Raw genomic sequence first — 22,542 nt, 5'->3', positions numbered from 1 at the left:
AGCACCAGTTTATCTTATCTGAATATTTTATTTTAATTACATTGTGAAAAGAAGCAAAATGTTTCCTCTTTTATCAGTTTTTATTTATTTTATTTTATTGTATTATTTTTTTATTTTATTTTATCTTATTATTTTTTTATTTTATTTCTTTTTTATTTTATTATTTTATTATTTCTTTATTTCATCATTTTTTTATTTTACATGTTTTTATTTTTGCATATTTTTAATTTTGCATAATCTTATTTTATCGATTTATTTTTTATTTATACATTCTATTTTGTATATACATTTTATATTTTAACTAAAAAAAAATGTTCATATAAGATAAATATACTACACATGCACAAATTCAAATTTTTATTAATTTTTTTTAATTTTTCTTATACTTGCATTTCAACCAAATTTTTTAATATTCATGCAAAAATTTTCAAAGTTCGCTTAAAACTCTCAAATATTAGGTTAAAAATTAATTATTTAAAACATTAAGATTAATTTCAACTCTGCTTCATAATACTATGAGAAAGGTATAAGGCATGCCATAAAAAAATATATATTTTTACAATTTACTGTTTATATATGTTATTAAACTATTTTAAGTTTATTTATACTTATGCATGACGTAATCTTAGTGTAAAATAACTAATCATTTATATTTAAAAGATAAATGGATAATCATATAAATTGATAAATGGGTAATCAGAAAAATGGATCATTAGATAAATAAAAAAATATATATTAAATATAGTATTCTTAAATAATACAAATGTAAATTTTTTCTTTCTTTTTTCTTAGATAATTATTTATGCATAAACACACTTTACGTGTAATTATTTTATGACACATATTTTATATTTATTATAGTCCGATTATAGTTTTAAAATATTTTATTCAGTAATATTTTTATTTAGAATACTAAGCAAAATATTTTTCTTTAATATATATATATATAAATATATATATTTTTTTTTTTTTTCCCCTTGTAATTGATATTGTATTATTACGTTTATTTAATATCGAAAAATTAGAACATTTTAAATTTTGCAGAAATAGAAAGCGGTAATAAAGTAAAAATATAGCCGAACAGCACCTACTCAATATATAAAGAAAAAGTTAAATGGCAAAAAATTTTGCTTTTACCCAAATGATTTAGCAACTTTAAAGAAATTCAATATGAGGAAAATAACGAATAAATACTTTATCGTTTTCACAAAAATTTTTATTTTTTCCCTTTTAATATGTGTATGGAAATATTCTTATGAGGTGAGGCAAAAATAAAATATAAATATGTTTTATCCTTTAAGTTATTGTTATTCTTGATGTTCGTCGTAAGACGGAAGTTTGTAAATATATACATATACGCGTACACATACACTGACAACAAATAAACCCCTTCTAACATTACACACATGGCATAATTTTTTAGTTTAGCAACTTTCGTAAATCGTGGGATGAGCAAATAGGCCGGAAGGACCCATTAAATTTCAGACTCAACAGATTATTAAAGGGAAGAATACAATCAAAGGGATATCAGGGTAATTCTAATTTAAGATCGAAAATATTGGATTTATTAGAAGGAGATGATAATACACTTGGGAAAAGATTTAATGCATTAATCCATGATGATAATTTTCGAAAAGAGCTTCATGCCTTATTATTCAAAGAAGATTTTCAAAGACAGTTTGATCAGTTAAAGCAAAATGAAAAATTAGAGGTACTTTTTGATTTATTCAAATTACAAGATTCTAGTAGACTATTTGATTTATTAATAAGTACGAATTTTGAAAATCCATTTGAAACCAAAACTTTCGATGCGGATACTGAAAAACAAAATGATCAGACAAGTACAGATGATGATTTTGAAACAGGAAATAAAGAAGGTGGTTCAAATTTTCTTGATATAACAGAAGAAGGAGATAATTTTTTAAATAAACGTAAACCAAAAAGTATACGTGATGTTTTAAGAAAAGTAAACTCACAAATTGACGTAGAAATGCCGCATCTCATGAACAATGTACTGTGTGGTAAACCTTCTTTAAAACAAAAAAGGAAATACAGAAAATTATTAAAATTTATGAAGAAATTAAAAAAATATTCACCTTATATATTAGCCTACTCTGTTCTTATTGGGTCCTTATTGCAGATTATTACCATATCTCTTTTGAATATGAATACTTTGATGTATATTATATTATCTGTTATTTTTTATAACCTACTTATTTTTGTGGGAATATACTACGTGCATAAATTTTTGAAAGTTATTTATATGAAAAAGAAAGCAAAAAATTTAAAAGCCAATCAGAAATATATAAAATATTGAGAAATATGGACATAATTGTGCACAGAGGCAAGCGTGTATACGCGCATACGTGCATATGTACATACTTACATAAATACCTAAATATTCGTACATTTTTACGTGCATAAATATTTGAGAAAATTATTACAAACCTCTTAATTTATTGTAATAGTTTATTTGCTATTTAAACGGTATGTATTTATATATGTGCATATCTATATATACATATATATCTTTAAGTGCAAAAAGAGGTATTCAAATAATATGCCATAAAAGTTTTATTCGCATGATTTTTCTTATATTTAGTTCACAAAATAATGTAAATTTTATGTTTACCCAAACATAAATAGTTAGCTTGAGTATTTTAACTGCATATATAAATTGTTAATTTAGACATTTAAAAAGCTTCACTTGTTAGAATATTTTATTTTAACCTACTACTTTTTATTTTATATTACTATATTTTACTTCATTTTACTAAATTTTACTTCGTTCTTTTTTTTTTTTTTTTTCCTTCCATTTTTTATGTACATATTTGAGAGAAATTTTCTGTTATTTCTTTGTTTTATATAACATATTAAAGGAGTGATAAAATTAATTTAAGTACTACATTTTCCCTTGAAAAAAATATACAAAAGAAAACAGAACAGAACAAAAACTGATAGCTCATATTTGTTTTTATGATTTTTAACTTTTGAACATAATTTTTGAGATTTAATTATTATTATTATTAATATTATTATTTCCCTAGTTAAATAGCAGAAATTTTAATGTTTGCATAAAAAATGAGTATTAACTATTTTGTATACATTATTTTATTTTATTTATGAACACAGAATTTCAAATTTCTTGCCATATATAACACTAATCCTTCCACATTTAAAACTGACTCAGTAATGATCATTCTTTATTAATTTTATCCTGTATCTTTGAAAAGCTTAATGTAACTACTTATCATAGTAGTAATTTTTATTTACCTTATATTCGTACAATTCACTCTCCAAGCCGTTCTTCACTTTTAAATTATACTTTTCATTTTTTTATTCCTAATTTTTTTTTTTTTTTTTTTACACAACCAAATTTTAATCGTTAATCCAGCATATAAAATGCCCCTTATTATAGCTGATTGACGAATAAATAATGATTGATCTCTTAAACTCTCATATATATTTCATTTTTTGATCGTAAGGTGTAAAAAGTTGGTATTATAAATATTTAACCCTGATCCTATGATATTAAAATTTGATAAGATACTCAACCTCACATTAGAACAATATTATCTACATTTTATACCCCCATTTAGTTAAAGTACAACTGTATGCATTATTTAAGCACTTCATTGTAATTATATCGCGTACACCTTAACATAAATACATATATATATATATATATATATATATATATATATATATATATGTATGCATTTATGCACTTCGGACAAATACAATAAGATATCCTGTTATTTTAAATTAAAAGCACATGTTTTCTCAAAAGTATCTCTAACTTATGTTTGATGTAAAAAAAAAAAACGACTTTCTAAACAGCATCATAACGCCTTTATGTTGTTCTATGTTATATTTCTATATATTAATCATATATTTAAATAATAACTTCTAGTTGAGGTATTTATATCCCCCCCCCCGTAAAGTGAACAGTCAAAATAAAACATTAAATAAAAACCCCCCAAAATGAGTGAAAGACCTAATATAAGTGTTAAATAAAGTTTATGCACTAACGCACATGTATGCATACACATACATGTTAGTGTTGATAAATAAATATATATATATATATACATATATATATATGTAAATACTTACACAGGTACATATTTTTAATGGTGTCCATAATTCCTTGTAGCCCTCTTAAAACCGCTTCCCATACTTCAGCAACCAAACATACAAAACTTTTTTCTAAATTCAAAATTTTGAAAGAAAACAAAATATAAGAAATTAAAGAAGCGAATTAATATCTATAAAAAAGTATTTCTTATTTTTTGCAATATTATTTTACCATTTTCCTTCTTGCAAATGAACAACTGCATAATTAGGATGCCACATCAAAAGAATTAAAAAAAAATATATATTAAAAGATAAAAGTAAAAAAATAAAAAATAATAAACGTTAACAAAAATATACCACCTGATTAATTTTTAAGTAGATTTTAAAAGCAGTGTCCTATTTTCGTTTTTAACTTAATTTAGGTAATAAATCAAATGGGATTATTGCAGTATGTTTTATTTATTAAATTTTTTTTTTTTTTTCTTTGTTTTTTTCCATACATACTATTTATAATCATATATCATTATTTCATTTTTGTGCTTCGACAAATATACATATTTCCTTTAAAAAAAAAAAAAAAAAGAAATTACTCGTATACACATTTCCACAAAATCACAAGTAATACACATATTTATATTTAATTCAAAATAAATAAGAATATTTTTCAAAATTCATAATAATCCCCTTAAGCAAAAAATATAAAAATATTTATGCCTTTGAAGATCCCTCGTACAAATGAACTCAAAGAATTTGAACATACTACATCGACGTTAAAACATATTCTTAATAATTGCAAACACGCATATTTTTTCATGCATAAAAACCTGCAATATATACACATATATTAGCATACTAGGAGGAATCCTAAAATATAGTAAAAATCTATTTTGAGAAGCAAAATGAAGCCAAAAAAAAAAAGAAAAAAAAAAAAAAAAAAAAACCAAACAGGCAAACAGACTGACCGAGTATGCGAATAACTTAGATATTGAGACACCCCTGTTTCTACCTTGATGCACTAAAAAATATATAGTTCTTCCTTTTCCATTTAAAGGTAAGTTTTTTCACCATTTCGTTAATTCTTAATACAATATTACTCGGGACGTTTTTAATCCTTGAAATTTCTTTTAAAATATTTTGTAACGTAAACAAATTTTTATGTAGTCTGTCATATTTTAAAATTTTTGCAATACAGTAAATAATTAACATAGATGATATAAGAAGTAATATAATAGAAAGCCACGATGTTTCCTGATTTATAAAAAGAATTCCAATCATTACCATTGCAGGAGGTTCAAAAAGGAACAAATATTCTTTCATTCTCTCTTTTAATTCATCATTATATTTTTCGTAATCAACTTCTTCATCTGAACTTATAGAATATAGTACATTAAATATTAGTTTTTCAAAATATCTATCTACATACTTAAAAAATTCAACAATTCTATTTTTGGTATTTTTCTTAGACGAGTCATCGTTTTGCATTTCGTTATTCAACGTCTTTTCAGATGAATTCACAATTTTGGAAATTATGACTTTTACATTTTTCGACTTATCCTTTTTCTCTTTACATGATAATATGTCAGTCTTTAATTCTTTAAGTTTTGTTTCTTTTTCCTCCGCTAGTATTCTGTTATTTAGTAAATATACTACTACCACTTGTGCTAAATCATGTTCCTTTTCCAAAGATGTATACATAGTAAACTAAAAAGTTGGTTCCCATACATCCACATAAAAATATATATACCTATGCACTTACATACGTATATATATAATTACGTTTTAATAATTTTTGTTTTTTCGAATAGGTAAACATTTTTTTTTTTTTTTACAGAAGTTCAAATTTTGCACATACGTTAATTTTTTTTTTTTAAATAATGAATATAAAAAAAAACAAAAAAAAAAAAAAAAAATCATTTACGTATTTTCTTCTAATCATCTTACATTACTGTGACACTGAGAGGTCCTAATTATTAGGGGAATAATTAATCCGAAAACTTTCATAAAAAGGAGGAATTTTATTTTTCCATACATATATTAATTGTGCGTAGTTTCCATATCTTCAATTATGTTACAGTATTTTGTCTTCATGTTCATATTATATGTTGCTATATATATATATAAATATATATAAATATATATAAATATATATAAATATATATATATATAAATATATATAAATATAAATATGTATATATATATATAAATGTATGTATATGTACACTACCGTGCTATAACCTGTTTTTGTTATTTCCTCATCCTTTTTTCTTCACTATATTTTCACGATTTTTCTCAAATTAATACCACACCATGTAGTTAAAAATTAAGTACAACTGTCGTTTTAATTAATTTTTTTTATGAGCGTAAAAGGCAAAATGTGCATTTTAATAAAACATTTTAGTGAGTTTTTCTCAAACAGAAAGGCACAAAATTTATAAATTAACTACGTAATGTTCTTTATAACTAAATTGGTTTACAATTTTTTTCTTTCAAAATAAAATGATAATTTTACACACATTCAAATTCTATCTTCATTTAGAAGTAAAAAAATATAACATTTAAGCTAAGCATATTCATAATAGCAGTGGGTAGGATAGATCAACAGCAAAAAAAAAAAAAAAAAAAAAAAAAAAAAAAAAAAAAAAATGATGCTTTAACCATTTCTTTAGAATAAGGCAATTAAAATATTGTTATTGACATTTTTATCATATTTTGTAGTCTCATAATTAAAAATATAGTTTTTTGATTATAGCGATGACAGTAAATAACACGGAAAACAATGTAAAAAATGACTGTTTTTTTTGTTTTATTTTATTTGTTCTATTTGTTCTATTTGTTTTATTTTATTTGTAACTATTTGCTCTATTTTATTTGTATTATATACTCTATTTTAATTTGTTTTATTTGTTCCATTTTATTTTGTTTTAACATATTTTAAGTAAAAACTGTTCTGCGAAAAAGCAAGTGAGCGGCCGAAGTTTCCTTAATATACTACTGTGCCAGTATCACACTGGGCTTAATAACACTTGCGCAATATTACATGTAGTGAAACTATTGTACGAAATTATGTAATAATATACAGCAGATAATTAAATTAATTTTAAGACCACCAACAAATAAAATGTATATAATGGAAGTTTTATTATATATATAAAATAACCAATTTGAAACCTCCATATTTTTGTAAAAATATATACATAATGACACATAAGTAATTCGAAGAATGATCTATATTACACCAAATAAATAAAAAAAAAAAAATTAGAAACAAATTGGAAACAAATTAGAAACAAATTAGAATCTAATTAGAAACAAATTAGAAACAAATTAGAATCTAATTAGAAACAAATTAGAAACAAATTGGAAACAAATTAGAAACAAATTAGAATCTAATTAGAAACAAATTAGAAACAAATTGGAAACAAATTAGAAACAAATTAGAATCTAATTAGAAACAAATTAGAAACAAATTAGAATCTAATTAGAAACAAATTAGAATCAAATTAGAAACAAATTAGAAACAAATTAGAAACAAATTAGAAACAAATTAGAATCAAATTAGAAACAAATTAGAAACAAATTAGAATCAAATTAGAAACAAATTAGAAAAATAGAAAAAAACTAGCAGTTCAAGAATCATGAATTATTTTCTTTTTTATACTAAAGAATTCTTCCTCCAGCATGGATATAAAAATAAAAAGGCTCGAAGTAGAGAAGAATGACAAAAAAAAAGAAAGAAATGAAGCATCTATTAAGGGGACTCTCTAAGTTTGGAAGTTTCAAAAGTAATATTACAAAACAACTTTTTACAACTAAAAAATAAGATACGGCGTAGATACACACACACATATATATGTATGGTACACATATATACACATATCACAAATAAAAAAAATATATATGCTAGTTATGCAAAATGGTATAAATGGAAAAACATCTATTTATCTATTTGTTTTTTTATTTTTTTGTTTTTCTTTCTTTCTCTCCCTTTTTTAAGAACTATTTTACATAAAAATTGTTACTCTTTCGATGCCCTCACATCTACAATAGCACGTTAGGCATTTTTTAACCAGAATGGCTCCAATAAAAATAGCTTCATTTTTTCTCAAATATACATACACATAAATACACTGATGTGCCACAAATATTTACCACCTACTATATCTTGTTAATATGTCCATTTCACCTTTCACTGTTATACGTTTTTGATCAATCTACCTGCATGCACTCACATACACATAAATGGTACATTCACTATTTGTGCAAATATTTCCATTATATGCATCAAAATATTTAATTTACGTGTGCGGATACCCCTTAAACCATTTATATAACCTCTTAGTCCATTTTTCTTCCATAGCTTCCCTAAAATATTTCCATAATCATCTCTTCAATTGTACATACCTTTGGAATTCCCACCTAGCACATATTCCATCATCATCTCGTGCAAAATCTTTTATATTTTTATAATCAAATTCTTCTTTTTTCATTAATGCCTTCATCATTTTATTCCTTACATGTTGCTTTATACTACTCTCATAGTTAGATGGTACATTATAAAATTCAGCTAGCAATTTACACATAGTTATTATGTCATCTACCATATTAATATATTTTCTTCTTTCATATTCAATAACATAATTCCATACCAAAATCATAATTTTTGAATCAACTGGACCCTTTAAATTAGCTATTCTAGTATTAAATTCATTTTCTGTTATCATAGCAGTTGAATCTGTACTTATATAGGGGAAAAGCATTTCATTTTTTTTACTTCTTTCCCTTTCTACACTGTCTAATTTTTTTAAATAATGATCTAAAAATTCACTCTCTTTTTCTTCATATTCTTCTTCTCTAGAATTAGAACATGCCTGTTTGTTCCTTTTTGGATTACAAACAAAAGTCATCTCACCTTTTTCACTAAACGTAGGTCTTCTAAATCCTTTTATATGTGAAGGTATACATCCTGATAACTTTCTCGAATTTATATTACTTAATTTCAATTCTAAGTTGCCATTTCCACCTTTCGGTGTTGTATATATATTCTGTAGGAAGAAAATAATATATACCGTTAATAAACTAGGCGTAATTAAAAAAAAAAAAAGATTTATACGAATAAATTTAAATAAATCAAAAGCACATGAACATAAAAAAATATTTATTTGAATAAATTTAAATTAATCCGAAGGAAAAAAAAAAAAAAAAAAAAAAAAAAAAAAAAAAAAAAGAGAAAACAAAAAGAAAAAGAAAAAAAAATTTCCCTAAATATGTATATGTGTACATATATTGACAAATGTTTAAAATTGTTATACTTGTAACAAGATATGGAACAATAAAAGAACTATTCCACTAAACAAAGCCATAAAAAAACTATATGTTTTAATATTTATCCGTCTGAATAATTTTTTTTAATACAGGTTTTCCCTTTTACCATATTCCCATAAGGAATAATTACTGATAAAGGCAAATTTTACTTTCTTCCCTAATCTTGCGTTTGTTTATACTAATTTATTTTTTATATACATATATGCACATATATTTGTATATACACATTCTTGTGAATTATAAGAAAAGATATGCGCCTAATTAAGTAACGTTAATATTTATATTACGCAACTACAGCTAAGAGTATTTTTTTTTTTTTTTTTTTTTTGTTTGCAACTATATGTTAGAATAAGCACAACTTTTCACTCATTTGTCTAGTTCATCTATATTCAGAAGGGCGGGAAGAAATAAAAAAAAATATAATAAAAAATAATAAAAGGTAAAAAAAAAAAAAGCAACACATAAACAGAGGAAGAAAAAACTTATAAAAATATTTTAAAAACTATTCTACATAATTCAAAAAAAAAAAAAAAAAAAAGAGAAATATAAAAAAATAAATGTATTCATAAAAAATGCCTAAAAACGTTTTGTTAAATTAACACATCTACCACATATATATATATATATTTAATATGCCATAAAGGTAACTAAAATAATAATAAAATAATCATGAAGCTTAAAATACATATATAGCTATTTTCAAAAAACAAAGAATCTCATTTTTTTTTTTTTAAATTAAAACCTAAAAAAGTAGATAATTAACTGTTAACGATAAAACTACTGCAAATCCATAGTTTTATTCTTATAAGAAATAATTATATAATTTTTAAAGAAAATATGTTTTGTAATTTATTTTTCTTCATCTTAACGTCAGCATTATATATATTATGTACAATGAAAAAACTCTACCCATCACAGAATTATTCCTTTTTTATTTAATATCAGTTTATATTAGATTCTAAGAAAAAAAAAAGGTTGAGACAAAAAATATAATTCATACAATTTCAACAGTTTAATCATCTTATGACAGTTAAAATATTTTTACGTATAAATATATTAATTTCTAATGATATATATTTTTTAAATAACATAATAAAAAGGATACAATTTTTTTTTTTTTTTTGCGTTAATAGTATATATATATATATATATAAACTTGCATGTTAATTTTTTTAAATTTCTTTTGAACTTCTCATTTTTAGGGGTCTTTCTTCAAATTATGCGATTAGTTAAATGAAAAAAAAAAAAAAAAAAAATATATATATATACATTTATACAAATATACATATATACAATTATGAAGGTATACATACATATATATATATATATATATATATATATATATATATAATATATATATATATATATATATATATATTATTTATGTGGTAAGTTTCTTCTTTTTTTTAATTGTTAGCGTTTATGTATTAAGAATGAATGAACGAAACCTCTAAAAAATTATTAAATAATACAACCTCTTTTTATTTCTACATTGTAGTAATAATAGTTAGGGATTCTTCTTTTTAACTAAAATAAAAGAGTAAATTAGTCCGTTGTGTTGTACAACAGTTTATACCATTTGTTGTTTTTGTTTTTTTTTTATGGGTGTACTAGTCTTTGTTTGAAGAAATGGATAAGTATGATCATCTTAAGGCTTATGTAGAAGATAATAAGCAAAATGGGTAATTAAATAAAAAAAAATACAATAACAAATACGTTAAAAAATGCATTAAAAAAATATATAAAAAATTACATTAAAAAATATATTAAAAAGTACGTAAGCAGATAAGATAAAAAATATAATAACAAATGGTAGTATCACATATAGTACCAAATGCAGTTCCTAATTAACTGACCAATTCACAAACCATTTTGACAATAATATTGTTCAAACCCTCCAAAATTTATGAACTTGTTAAGAAATATGATCAAGTTCATATCCCAAATGTAACACTAAAATATCATTTATGTAGTACTCCAATTTGAACTCGATTTTTTTACTCATTATATATTACTTGAACATTTATGTTATTTGAGATAATATTTTATCCTCTTTTAGGTGTTCATATTTTTATGTTTGAAAGAGTATATCTGTGTTTTATGTATTTTTTTTTTTTTTTTTTTTTTTTTTTTCACATTTCTAAAGTTAGACGAATTAATCAATATATATAATGATTCATTCTTAAGGGGAGTTTTTTTAAGGAAAGTTATTATAAGCAATTTTCTGAAAATAATTTAAAAGCTAAAAACAAATCGTATGTGAATTTTATATGCAATGTCAGCAATTCTGATGAATAGTCTATCGCAGCTAGCCAATTTTTAGCTTAACCTGCTTACACAAAATTAATTAAATTATAAATTTATAAAATTTCAAAATTGTAAAATTACACAATTTTCTAATCTAAATGATGATTATATAGAACATTCTAAAACAAATAACAATTCTGTAAACTTTTCTAACGAAACGAAATACTTCATAAAAACTTTTAAAATTATTAATGATTTTATAACAGTGCCCCTTAAGACAAGCTATGATCTCTACATAGAATTGTCAAATGCAGCTAACTATTTTCATAAATGAATGTAACAAAAATATTTTGAGGATTAAATAAGACATGGATAGGATGAGTTACTAAAGAATTAAGGTACATTTTGATTTAATCTTACTACTAATAATTCTTATTCATAAATCTTTAGAATATAGTACACCCTTGAAGATATGTATTTTCACACTATTAGTACATATAAGGTTACAAATAAAATCAATAGGTTGAGTAATTTTCGTACTACTTTAAACAAAAAGAACACAAAGTAGCAATTTTTATACACCTTTTGGATAAATTAAAAAGTAAAAGGTAAAATGTTACTCGCCTCGATAAGCATAAATTACAATAAACAAGAATATTGTACACAATTAAAAACAGGAACAGCTAAAAAGAAGATAAGGAATAGTGTATAAACAATTCAAGTGTCCTCTTTTTATATGTCAAAAATAAAAAGCAATTTCTTATAACCGTAACTCACTGCTCAATATGTGAACTTCATTCATTCTAAGTTATTGTTCGTAGTATGTTACAAAAATGAATACGATAGCTGTCTGGTGCTTATCTAGTAGGATGCGATAAACATACACTCATTATATGCTTATAAAATATTTACATAAAGGATTGCGTAATTTTGTTCGAAAAAATAATAAATGAAATCATAAATAATGCAAATTCCAAAAAGACAAACGTACAAATGATAAATTTGCATTTTTCTCATTAATACTTTCATTTTTTCATATACCATTAAAAAAAAAAACTAAAGGGGTGGATTAATATAAAACGTTCAACTGTTTCATATTCACATACTTCCATTTTACTTATATCTATATATGTATAGCATGGAATTTTCTCAGACTTAAAAAGTTAAATTTATTCTTAAAATTTCGTAAGTAAAGCGGTTAAGAACATAAAATAAGTTAAAAATTTTATATTTTCAACGAAAAATTAATGTTTTCCTTTTCGTTTCTATCTTTTTTAGGAAAAAAAAAATGTAAATATTACCCTCTTTTTATGAAAAATGCAAAATTTAATCTCTGTAATAAGGCATTTTAATACCTCCCTTGAAAGACTATTATTACTTGGATAATATATATATATGTATGCATATACCATTTATATATTAATAAATACTTAAATGCTGATTAAAATCCATTTTGAATTAATCGCAAAAATAATTTTTTTTTTTTTACCCCTTACTATTTTATTATTTAAAATAATCATTATTTTCCTAAATTACAAACATATTCAAATATTTAGGATTTTCTTCTAAATTTGTTTTTTTATTTAATTTTACAATTATTTCCAAAAAAGTGATATTAATAGAAAAATGCTTATATTTATTATATATATATATATATATATATATATATATATGTATAGTATATATGTATATATTTCTAAAAACTTTGGCATACAAAAGCAGAATATTTTTATTAAGTTATTCTATGATAACAATAGGTTTTAATTTTCTTTTTTTTCCCCCATAATAGATTTAATAACATATATAATAATAGTTATTTAAATATAATTTCTAGGAAAAATAGACTTAAAATAATTTTCTACATATTTTTATTAACAATTTAAAAATTATATATATACATATACATTTTGTATGCTGTACCTAATAATGTATTTATTTTTCTTTCAAAACTTCTATCCTTTATGTAATTAACATGTAACTACTTTTTATTACTGTGCATATTAACTACTTCAAAAACGCAATACATATATTATGTATACAGAAAACTGATTTTATTTATGTATAGTTTTACTAGTAAGTATTAATACTAGTAATAGCAGTTGTGAAAAATAATATTAAGCTAATAATGCAAGGGGTAATATAGTTATAGGTCTCATATAAAAAGTCGAAATTTCAAGTAAAAGGAAAAAAATATATAGAGGAATTTTTCTTGTTATTATATATATATATATATATAATAAGTAAAAAAATAAACTTGGTTTTATTTTTTCATTAGATATAGGATTTCTATAATATATTATATATATAAATTCATCGATGTATATGATATATATTATAATATTTATACATTTATTGGTTCCTTTCTAATAAAATAAATTGTAAAACTTAATAATATGTATAAAATATCTTTTAATAATCCAATTTTCAACCATATTATATATATATATTTTTTAGTGTTATTTGCTGTAAAATAGTTTATTAAAATTAAATGGCTTGCTTTTTTTTTTCTCTTACATTAAATTCATATAAAATTTTAATTATATATAATATATATATAATATATGTAATACTATGTAAAATAATATAATAATATAATAATAATATAATAATATAATAATAGTATATATAAAAATCTTAAGCAAAAGCGTAATTTTGCATGTTTTATGTATAAAAAATTAAAAAGTTGTATTCAAGTAATTTTTGTTTTATTATAATATTTTATTTAAAATGTGAAAATTAACTATATTTTTATTTTATTCAAAAAAAAGAAAAAATTTACATACATTATTTGTATAATATATAGAATGTAAATAATATTATTGTACGTGTTAAGGAATAAAAGAATAAAAAATAATAAAAATAACAAAAAACATTATAGAATTTATATTTAAAAAAAATATGATTTGTGAAGTGTTATTGAGAAAAATATAGAAGTTAACTGATATTTTGTTATTATAAAATGTTTATGTTTATATGATGAACTATATTTCCGTTTATTTTATTTTTCTTTTATTGAACTACTTATATAATTCTTCTATGTATTTATATATATATATATATATATATACTTATGCATACTTGTAATAATAAGAATATTTATTTTTATAGTCTAGCTAGTAAGAAATTCTAAGAAGTAATAACTTACATACTCTTGAGAAAATTTGTCATTTTGCTACATTTGCTCTAATTTTTTGTTATCTTTTAGTTCAATATTTGTTTTTTGTGGATTTTAAATTTGTATTATTAATTTTTAATGTATTTTTTTTTTTCTGGCTTATTTAATCTTAATTAGAAAATTAGTAAAATATTATGGTTCTGTATAAAAGGAAAAATAAAAATAAAAATAAATAAATAGAATAAAAAAAGAAATATATTTTATGATGTATTTTGTAACTGTTTTATAATTAACAAGAAAAAATTGAAGTGAACAGTTTTTGAATGTTAATATTGTATTTTTTGTTGGACCTAGTATATTATTTTTTTTGTATAACAGTAAAATAGACATTACTCTTTGACATATATATCATATATTTAATAATATATATATATAATAAAATATCTGTTGTTAAAAATGGCTCAATTCAATAAGTCATTCTCTCTTGAGAACAGTAGAAGAAGCATAGGAAATGAAAGAAATAATAAAAGGGCTTCACTTGTGAAATCAAACAATAATTATAAAAATGTAATAGTTCATTTTGCCAAGTTTATTTCCGTATGTGCTATAATATGGAGTGTTCGTAAATCCCCGGAAACCAAGTAAAAAAAGAACCCTCATAAGTTGCATATATGTGTACATGTATGGGTATATGTGCATGTGTACGCCTATGGCTTTATGTGTATGTCTTTTAGTATTGGTAAATGTTTATCTGTTATTTCATTCTGGCGAATTTGTTTCGCGTATTTACCTTACCTGCTCAAATAAAATGAATGATAGTAATACCATTAATAAGCTTTTTTTCCTTTTTTCTATTGTACTTTCCCTCCTTTTTTTTTTTTTTTTTTTTTGTTATTATAAAACAGTTTAATGCTTTCCACTTCTTCTATGCAGTAATTCTGATGTGAATGAAACGAGTATAGGAAATATTATATCTGAGCATGGCTTAAATATACCACATGGAAGAATAATAGCTGAACAAGAGCCAAATAATAATGATACATGGAAACATGATTTTGTTTTAACATTAAAAGATGAAGAAAATGAAGAAGATAAAGAATTACACTCAGAGGATAAAAATGATCCGGAATATATGGAGAAATTAAATAGATTGTGTGGAAGTACATCGGAAACATGGAAACAAACAGTAAGAGAGATGGAAGAAGAATTTTATATTGTAACAAAAGATATGGATGAAAGTTGGAAAAATGATATGTGGAATAAGGAATGGGCTAAATATTTACGAAAAGTACATGCATACATAACTCTTGACTTAAACGAATCTTCCCTTTCTTTGAATGATAAAGAACATATTGTAAATATTTGGTTAACATGGGCAAGAAAGGACTTTGAATTCTTTTTGCAGTATGTTACCGAAACGTGGGAAGATTATGATGAAGAACTACTACAAATGTGAAATACAAAACGCACTCCTCCTTCCCCTAAGTAGAAAAGAGTATATTATGTTTTTTATGTGTTTATTTGAATGAATTATTAGCATATCATTTATTCTAAGCATATATTTGAGGATAATTTTGTTTTTCACACATATGGTAAGAAGTGTCACAAGGCGAAAAAGAGAAGTGTAGTAATGTGGTAGTAATAGAAGCGGTAGTAATAGAAGTAGTAATAGAAGCGGTAGTAATAGAAGTAGTAATAGAAGCGGTAGTTATAGTAGTAGTAATAGAAGCGGTAGTTATAGTAGTAATAGAAGCGGTAGTTATAGTAGTAATAGAAGCGGTAGTTATAGTAGTAGTGGGGATTGGGAAAACAATTTAATAAAGTACTTTGTTCTAGGATTTTTTAAAAATTGTATACTAAAAATATAAAAAAGGAAAAATTCGTACAGTTTATATATATTATATATTAAATTAATATATGTGTTTAACTAGTTAATAATATTAGTTTGTTTTTAACTTCACAATAATTGTATTATTCATGTGATGTTGCATATATATATACATGTACGTGTGTATGTATTGCATGTATGAGTAATAAATATATTCATATTTGTTCTTGTAAATAATATTATATGTAACTCCGTTTTAGAAAATAAAATTATGCCTTTCAAAAATTTTTGTTGTTCACATTTTGTTATATATGTATATATATACATACAAATGACCTAAAAAATCGAAAAATTTGTACCGTTTGCTCTATTCATTTGGATTTATATTTACATTAACAGGTTAATGCTCCTTTTATTGTAAATTTTTTTTTTTTTTTTTTTTTTTTTTGTGATGTTTATATATGTTTTATATGTACACAAATATATATATTTGTATACATATTTTTTATTTTTTGTTATTTTTTATTTTCGTTTTTACTTTGTTTTCTTTATGTAAAGAGTTTTAATATTACCTAATTTTGAAGTGCGTTTTTTGATTTTTTAATTGCAAATTTACATAGCTTAGTAAAGTAAAATAATATTTTAAGGGATTATTTTTGAAAACTATAAATTTATTCATTAAACATTTTCAACATAATTAGAAAAATAATATTAAACCCATGTTGTATTAAAATTTCATTTTGATAATGTAATTATCGCCTTACGAGTTATATAAATTAAACTTTATAAGAACAATTTAAAGAGAAAAGTGTGTGGGCATTTCATTTACTGCAAAATATCAAATTGTGTAATAATGTAATTATATATATATGTAATGTATGTATGTAATTATGTAAATATTATTATATATGCGCGTTCCAGGCACAACTATAAAAGGAAAAAAAATTTTAAGAAAAATGGGAATTTTGCAATCGTATTTACTTTTTCCCATATATAATGTACAAATAGATTCTTAAGTTCATACGTACTGGTATGTACATATATATATATATATATATACCCTTTTTCCTCAATGTAAAGAAAACACGTTCATAACAAATGGTACAACGATCCTTACGCAAAAGCAAATGATCTATACATTTATTTTCGAAAACATAATAAACATATTTAAGATTATGCACCAACTATTATTAACAATCAAAAGAAATCTCTCACGTATGTTCTCCTATCAGACAAAGTAAAATTTCCTCCTTTTCATAATGCAGTTATACTCATTTTTATAATATAATAGTAATATTATATATAACAAAATATACAATAAAATCGTTTCCTCTTATCGCTACATCAATTATTTCTGAATAAAGTTAAATTCATTTCATTACACTTATATAAGCGTATAATTATATGGCCAACTTGAATATTTAAAGTGCATTTTTACAAAATAAATTTTTTATACGCCCTTATACACATTATGTAAGTAATATTAATTGATCAAATATTGTCATGCAACACGTGCAGTTTGTGCGTTGCTTATATGTTTGACGTAGGTCTGTTTACAACGAATAAAAAGGATAAACAAAGACTTTTTCCATTTATTGTAAAACCTAGTCATATAAAAAGTTATAATACATGCCCACTGAGTTTTTATTTAATTGCATTTTAACTATTTATTTATTCATTTATTTTATGCATTTATTTTGTGCATTTATTTTATGCATTTATTTTAACTATTTATTTATTTTATTTTATTAATGTATTAAATTTATTTACTTATTTTTATTACTACATAATTACCCGCATTTTTGTTAAACAGCGGTACGAAAAAATAAATTAAAAAATAATGGTATCCACCTATTCACAAATATAAATGGACCTATATATTACGGGTGCAGAAAAAAAAGCAAAATAGAAAAAAAAAAATTAAAAAAAAAGAATAATCTTATGTTACACATTTTTTGCCTTTTTATGTTATTATTAGGATGACGTTAAAACAATATACATGAATAAAAATTTAACTTAATACATATAAATATTTTTTTTTTTCATTTTATTTTTATTTCTTCCCACATATTAGCATTAATAATTTAATTGAGATTAGTCGACAACGAAATAATCGTCTCCTGTTTAATATTTCTTTTGTAAAAAAAAAAAAAAAAATTTAATCATTCCAAGCAATTTTTATATTCCTAAAAGTTATAAAAAAAAAATTTTAACACAGTGGAGAATTGTGCTACGATAAGCACATAACAAAAATATAAAAAAATAAATAACACAAAATATGACAAAAAAATAATACAAATGTAGAGTACAAATGAAAAATACGAATGAACAATATGCATGAATAATCAAATCAAAATAATACCTAAAAATATTACGTAATTTTTAAACTTTAATTCAGTAAGGTGTTGCTTATAATATATATATGTATATAAATGCATACATTTATATATAATAATATATTTACTTTTTCACTAATATGAGCAAATTTTTAAAAGTTTCAAAACATTCATACTGAACTCTCTTTTTCCTTGGTATAAATTTTTATGTTACATAATGCTACAAGATAAAATAATTTTACCATACACTTAATAAAAAAATGTATAAAAAAAAAAAATACTAGGTAATGCAATATTTTTTTCTTACGTGACAATTTTTTCTAAACAAATTCTGTTCCTTTAAATGCATAATACTATATAAAAATATTGGAAGTATTATTAAAATGAAAAGGTAATTATATGTACATTAATATAAATACGTATACATATATACATATATATATATATATATATATATATATATATATATATATTACTTACATGCAAGGAACAATTTAATTTTTTTCCTATTCTCTTTCTTTATACCTTACTATAATATACTTATTTAATAGCATAAAAATTTAACTATATATATTTTAGCATTTCATTATTATCAAAGAAACGTAGTAAAATTTCTTTTGCCATTTGTATTTAAATGCACGACAAACAAAAATACATATATATACATAATATATATTAAGGTAGTAATATTCATATACAAATAAATTTAATAATATTTATATAAATATACATTATACATGCGTCATAATTATCTTTTTTTTGCATAATAATATTATACCTTCATATATGTAATTTTTACTATATAAAATAAAATAGGAAGTGCTCAAATAACATGAAAAAATTACATAATTAGGTAAAAAAAAAAAAAATTTAAGTAAAATAAACAAACAAATAAATAAAATAATTATATATATATGTACATATTTTACGCTTACTTTCACGGAATTTTTTTATCTAAAATATTTTTAAAAATAAAAATTTTTCATTTGCCATACTTCAGAAAAAAAAAAAAATATACATTTTTTTTAGATAATTTTTAATAGTAAATAGTGCGAAAAGTGAAAAATAACCCGATAAAAATATTAGTCATTCTTCTTTAACACACAAGTTAGTATAATTTTAAAAAAAAAAAAAGTTAAAACACGAACAGGAATAATTTTTATTTTTTGAAAACACAAAAAAGAAAAAGTTAACAAGAAAATAAAAATTATACAATAAGCATATATTAAACAAGAAATTGCAATAATAAGAAAGTACGGAAAAACTATAAAAGTTTAGAAATACTTTCATACGGTATAAGTATATATATATGAGTATGTACTTATGAAAGTACGTATATATGTATATTTGAGTATGTATATAATTTCTGTGTGTGCATTTCTATGCATATTTATATATGTATGTATTTTTATACCTCTTCAGCGTTGAAGGAAAAAAGAGCTTCCTCTAAATAATTAGAGTTGGTACAGTAATCGCATTTTTTAAATTAAAAAATAAAATATTATTAATTGTTTGTTAGTCGAGTTCCATTTGGAAAGGTACACAAATTTACCCGAGTCGATGTATTTTTGAGCATTTCTTTATAAACATATGTAAATAAATGTAACTACGTATGCGTGTATATACGTGTGCATGTATACACGTATGCATATATATATATATATATATATATATATGTAATTGTACGCACATATAAATATATGCATTTATGCACATCGAACGTATTACTCCCCGCACGGTAATAGCATATACGTATAAAAATCTAATGGTGAGTAACTTCCATTTTTACATGTTTCAGGATGAAGATTACAAAAACATTAGCACTCCTTAGTTTTTTGTTGGCTTTCTGCTTGTTTAAACCGTGTATGTCTAAGAATGAAATTATGAAAAATATAAAAGGAAAATTAGATGAATTTGAAAAAAATATGAAAAAGAAAGAATTTAAAAAGAAAGTATTCATTTCATCAGCAGTTTTAGGATTAGCAATACTTGCAAATACATTAGCGGGTATAGGTTATCATTATAGAAAAAAAAATGGCGGCTCTTTTTTTAATGATTTCAATGCTTATTCAGAAGCCAAAAAACGGGAAAAAATATCAAAAGAAATTATGATGCAAACAAATCAATTTAAAGAAAAAGATATGGCTAAAAATTTTAAAATGGGTAAGAAAGAGCATCCAAAAGTAAAGGATATAATGTCATATATTGAAACTGAAGTCAAGAAAAGAAATCTTAGCTTTGATAAAAATCATATATCCGATATGACATATGATGTTTTTAGAAACCTTTATAATACATCAGAATTGTGGAAGAAAAACCCGAACCTAATCCCAAAATAGAAATAAGCATACCTATCATTTTGTAATTATATGTTTGTATATAATATATTATGAGCGAATGAGTATATATATGTATTTGTATGGATGTTTTTATGTTTTTTCTTGTATGTGTAAATGTATATATATGTATATTATTTGTACATCGTGTACTTTATATATATATATATTATATACACGTATATATGTGCTGAATTAAATGTTATTTTACCTGTAGTGATCTGAGGATTTTTGCATTTTGATTATTTTTTTTTTTTTTTTTTTTTTTTTTTCCTTCCCGTTATATTTTATGAACGTTCTTTTTTTTTATCCGTAGTTTTCTAAAATTTTTAGTGTTTCATTGATGAATGTATGACCCATATATATACACATATATACACATATATACACATATATACACATATATACACATATATACACATATATACACATATATATATATATATATATATATATATGTGTATATATGTGTATATATATATATATATATATATGTGTATATATGTGTATATATATATATATATGTGTATATATATATATATATATATTTATATGTCAAAAAAATTAATAATAAATAGAGAGAAGGTTCGTTTTATGTACACGCACCCATTTTTATACAAGCATGGACGAATGTGTACGTTTACATATATATATATAGATATAGATATATATATATATATATAGATATATAGATATAGATATACGACTTATTTTTCTTGTTAAAAAATAGAAACTAGTCTTCGTGAATTTAACGCCTTTGCCTTTGATTATTTTTAAAAAAAATTTATCCATTTATTTATAAAAGTGCATTAAATCTACGTAGGTTTAATAATGCAACATGGACTTTACTCCATATGTAGGTGTTTATGTTTACTGGTTGTTTTATTTAAAAAAAAAAAAATATATTTATATAGATATCGATTTAAGTCGTCTTGTACAGCTAGGTAATAATTCACTTATTACATTGATAGATATGATCGGATCTAAAAAAGGCCCATTATATACGCTTTATCCTAATTACGAATATATATAAATTAAAACAATTTCCATTACCTCTTTTCTTGCATTTGTATGTGCGGGATATAAATTACATGAAATGTATTTATAAAAAAGCAATACAGCATGTTATACGAAGATTGACCATTATTTTATATTATGTTCGTTTCGTTTCTTTTTTTTGTCCTGTCGTTACTTAAATGTAAATATATATATATATATATATATATATATATATATATATATATATACATATAATGCGTGCGTGAGTAATTATTTAATTTA

The 22,542-nt window shown here is 22.3% G+C and overlaps 5 protein-coding genes across 5 annotated transcripts; 3 read left to right on the top strand and 2 right to left on the bottom strand.

The window, feature by feature from the left end:
* Positions 1 to 1,170: 1,170 nt before the first annotated feature.
* Positions 1,171 to 2,317, top strand: MKS88_002148 (uncharacterized protein; the record flags this gene model as incomplete). The annotated part of the gene is made up of 2 exons (XM_067215135.1): positions 1,171 to 1,260; positions 1,424 to 2,317. The coding sequence occupies 2 exons, from the start codon at positions 1,171 to 1,173 to the stop codon at positions 2,315 to 2,317; spliced, it is 984 nt and encodes a 327-aa protein (XP_067074442.1).
* Positions 2,318 to 5,079: 2,762 nt separating this feature from the next.
* MKS88_002147 (uncharacterized protein) lies at positions 5,080 to 6,078 on the bottom strand (the record flags this gene model as incomplete). Its single annotated transcript, XM_067215134.1, has 2 exons — positions 5,080 to 5,778; positions 6,019 to 6,078. The coding sequence occupies 2 exons, from the start codon at positions 6,076 to 6,078 to the stop codon at positions 5,080 to 5,082; spliced, it is 759 nt and encodes a 252-aa protein (XP_067074441.1).
* Positions 6,079 to 8,456: 2,378 nt separating this feature from the next.
* Positions 8,457 to 9,508, bottom strand: MKS88_002146 (uncharacterized protein; the record flags this gene model as incomplete). The annotated part of the gene is made up of 2 exons (XM_067215132.1): positions 8,457 to 9,119; positions 9,506 to 9,508. 2 exons carry the CDS (start codon positions 9,506 to 9,508, stop codon positions 8,457 to 8,459), a joined length of 666 nt encoding a protein of 221 aa, XP_067074440.1.
* A 5,709-nt stretch (positions 9,509 to 15,217) lies between these two features.
* On the top strand, positions 15,218 to 16,629 carry MKS88_002145 (uncharacterized protein; the record flags this gene model as incomplete). Its single annotated transcript, XM_067215131.1, has 3 exons — positions 15,218 to 15,402; positions 15,695 to 16,213; positions 16,401 to 16,629. 3 exons carry the CDS (start codon positions 15,218 to 15,220, stop codon positions 16,627 to 16,629), a joined length of 933 nt encoding a protein of 310 aa, XP_067074439.1.
* Positions 16,630 to 20,790: 4,161 nt separating this feature from the next.
* On the top strand, positions 20,791 to 21,264 carry MKS88_002144 (early transcribed membrane protein; the record flags this gene model as incomplete). The annotated part of the gene is made up of 1 exon (XM_067215130.1): positions 20,791 to 21,264. One exon carries the CDS (start codon positions 20,791 to 20,793, stop codon positions 21,262 to 21,264), a length of 474 nt encoding a protein of 157 aa, XP_067074438.1.
* Between the last annotated feature and the right edge of the window lie 1,278 nt (positions 21,265 to 22,542).

Source organism: Plasmodium brasilianum, chromosome 7, assembly GCF_023973825.1.
Source record: "Plasmodium brasilianum strain Bolivian I chromosome 7, whole genome shotgun sequence".
In the NCBI taxonomy this organism is placed as follows: Eukaryota; Apicomplexa; class Aconoidasida; order Haemosporida; family Plasmodiidae; genus Plasmodium; species Plasmodium brasilianum.
The sequence above is the reverse complement of the archived record's forward strand: the minus strand, read 5'-3'. Positions and strand labels throughout refer to the sequence as shown.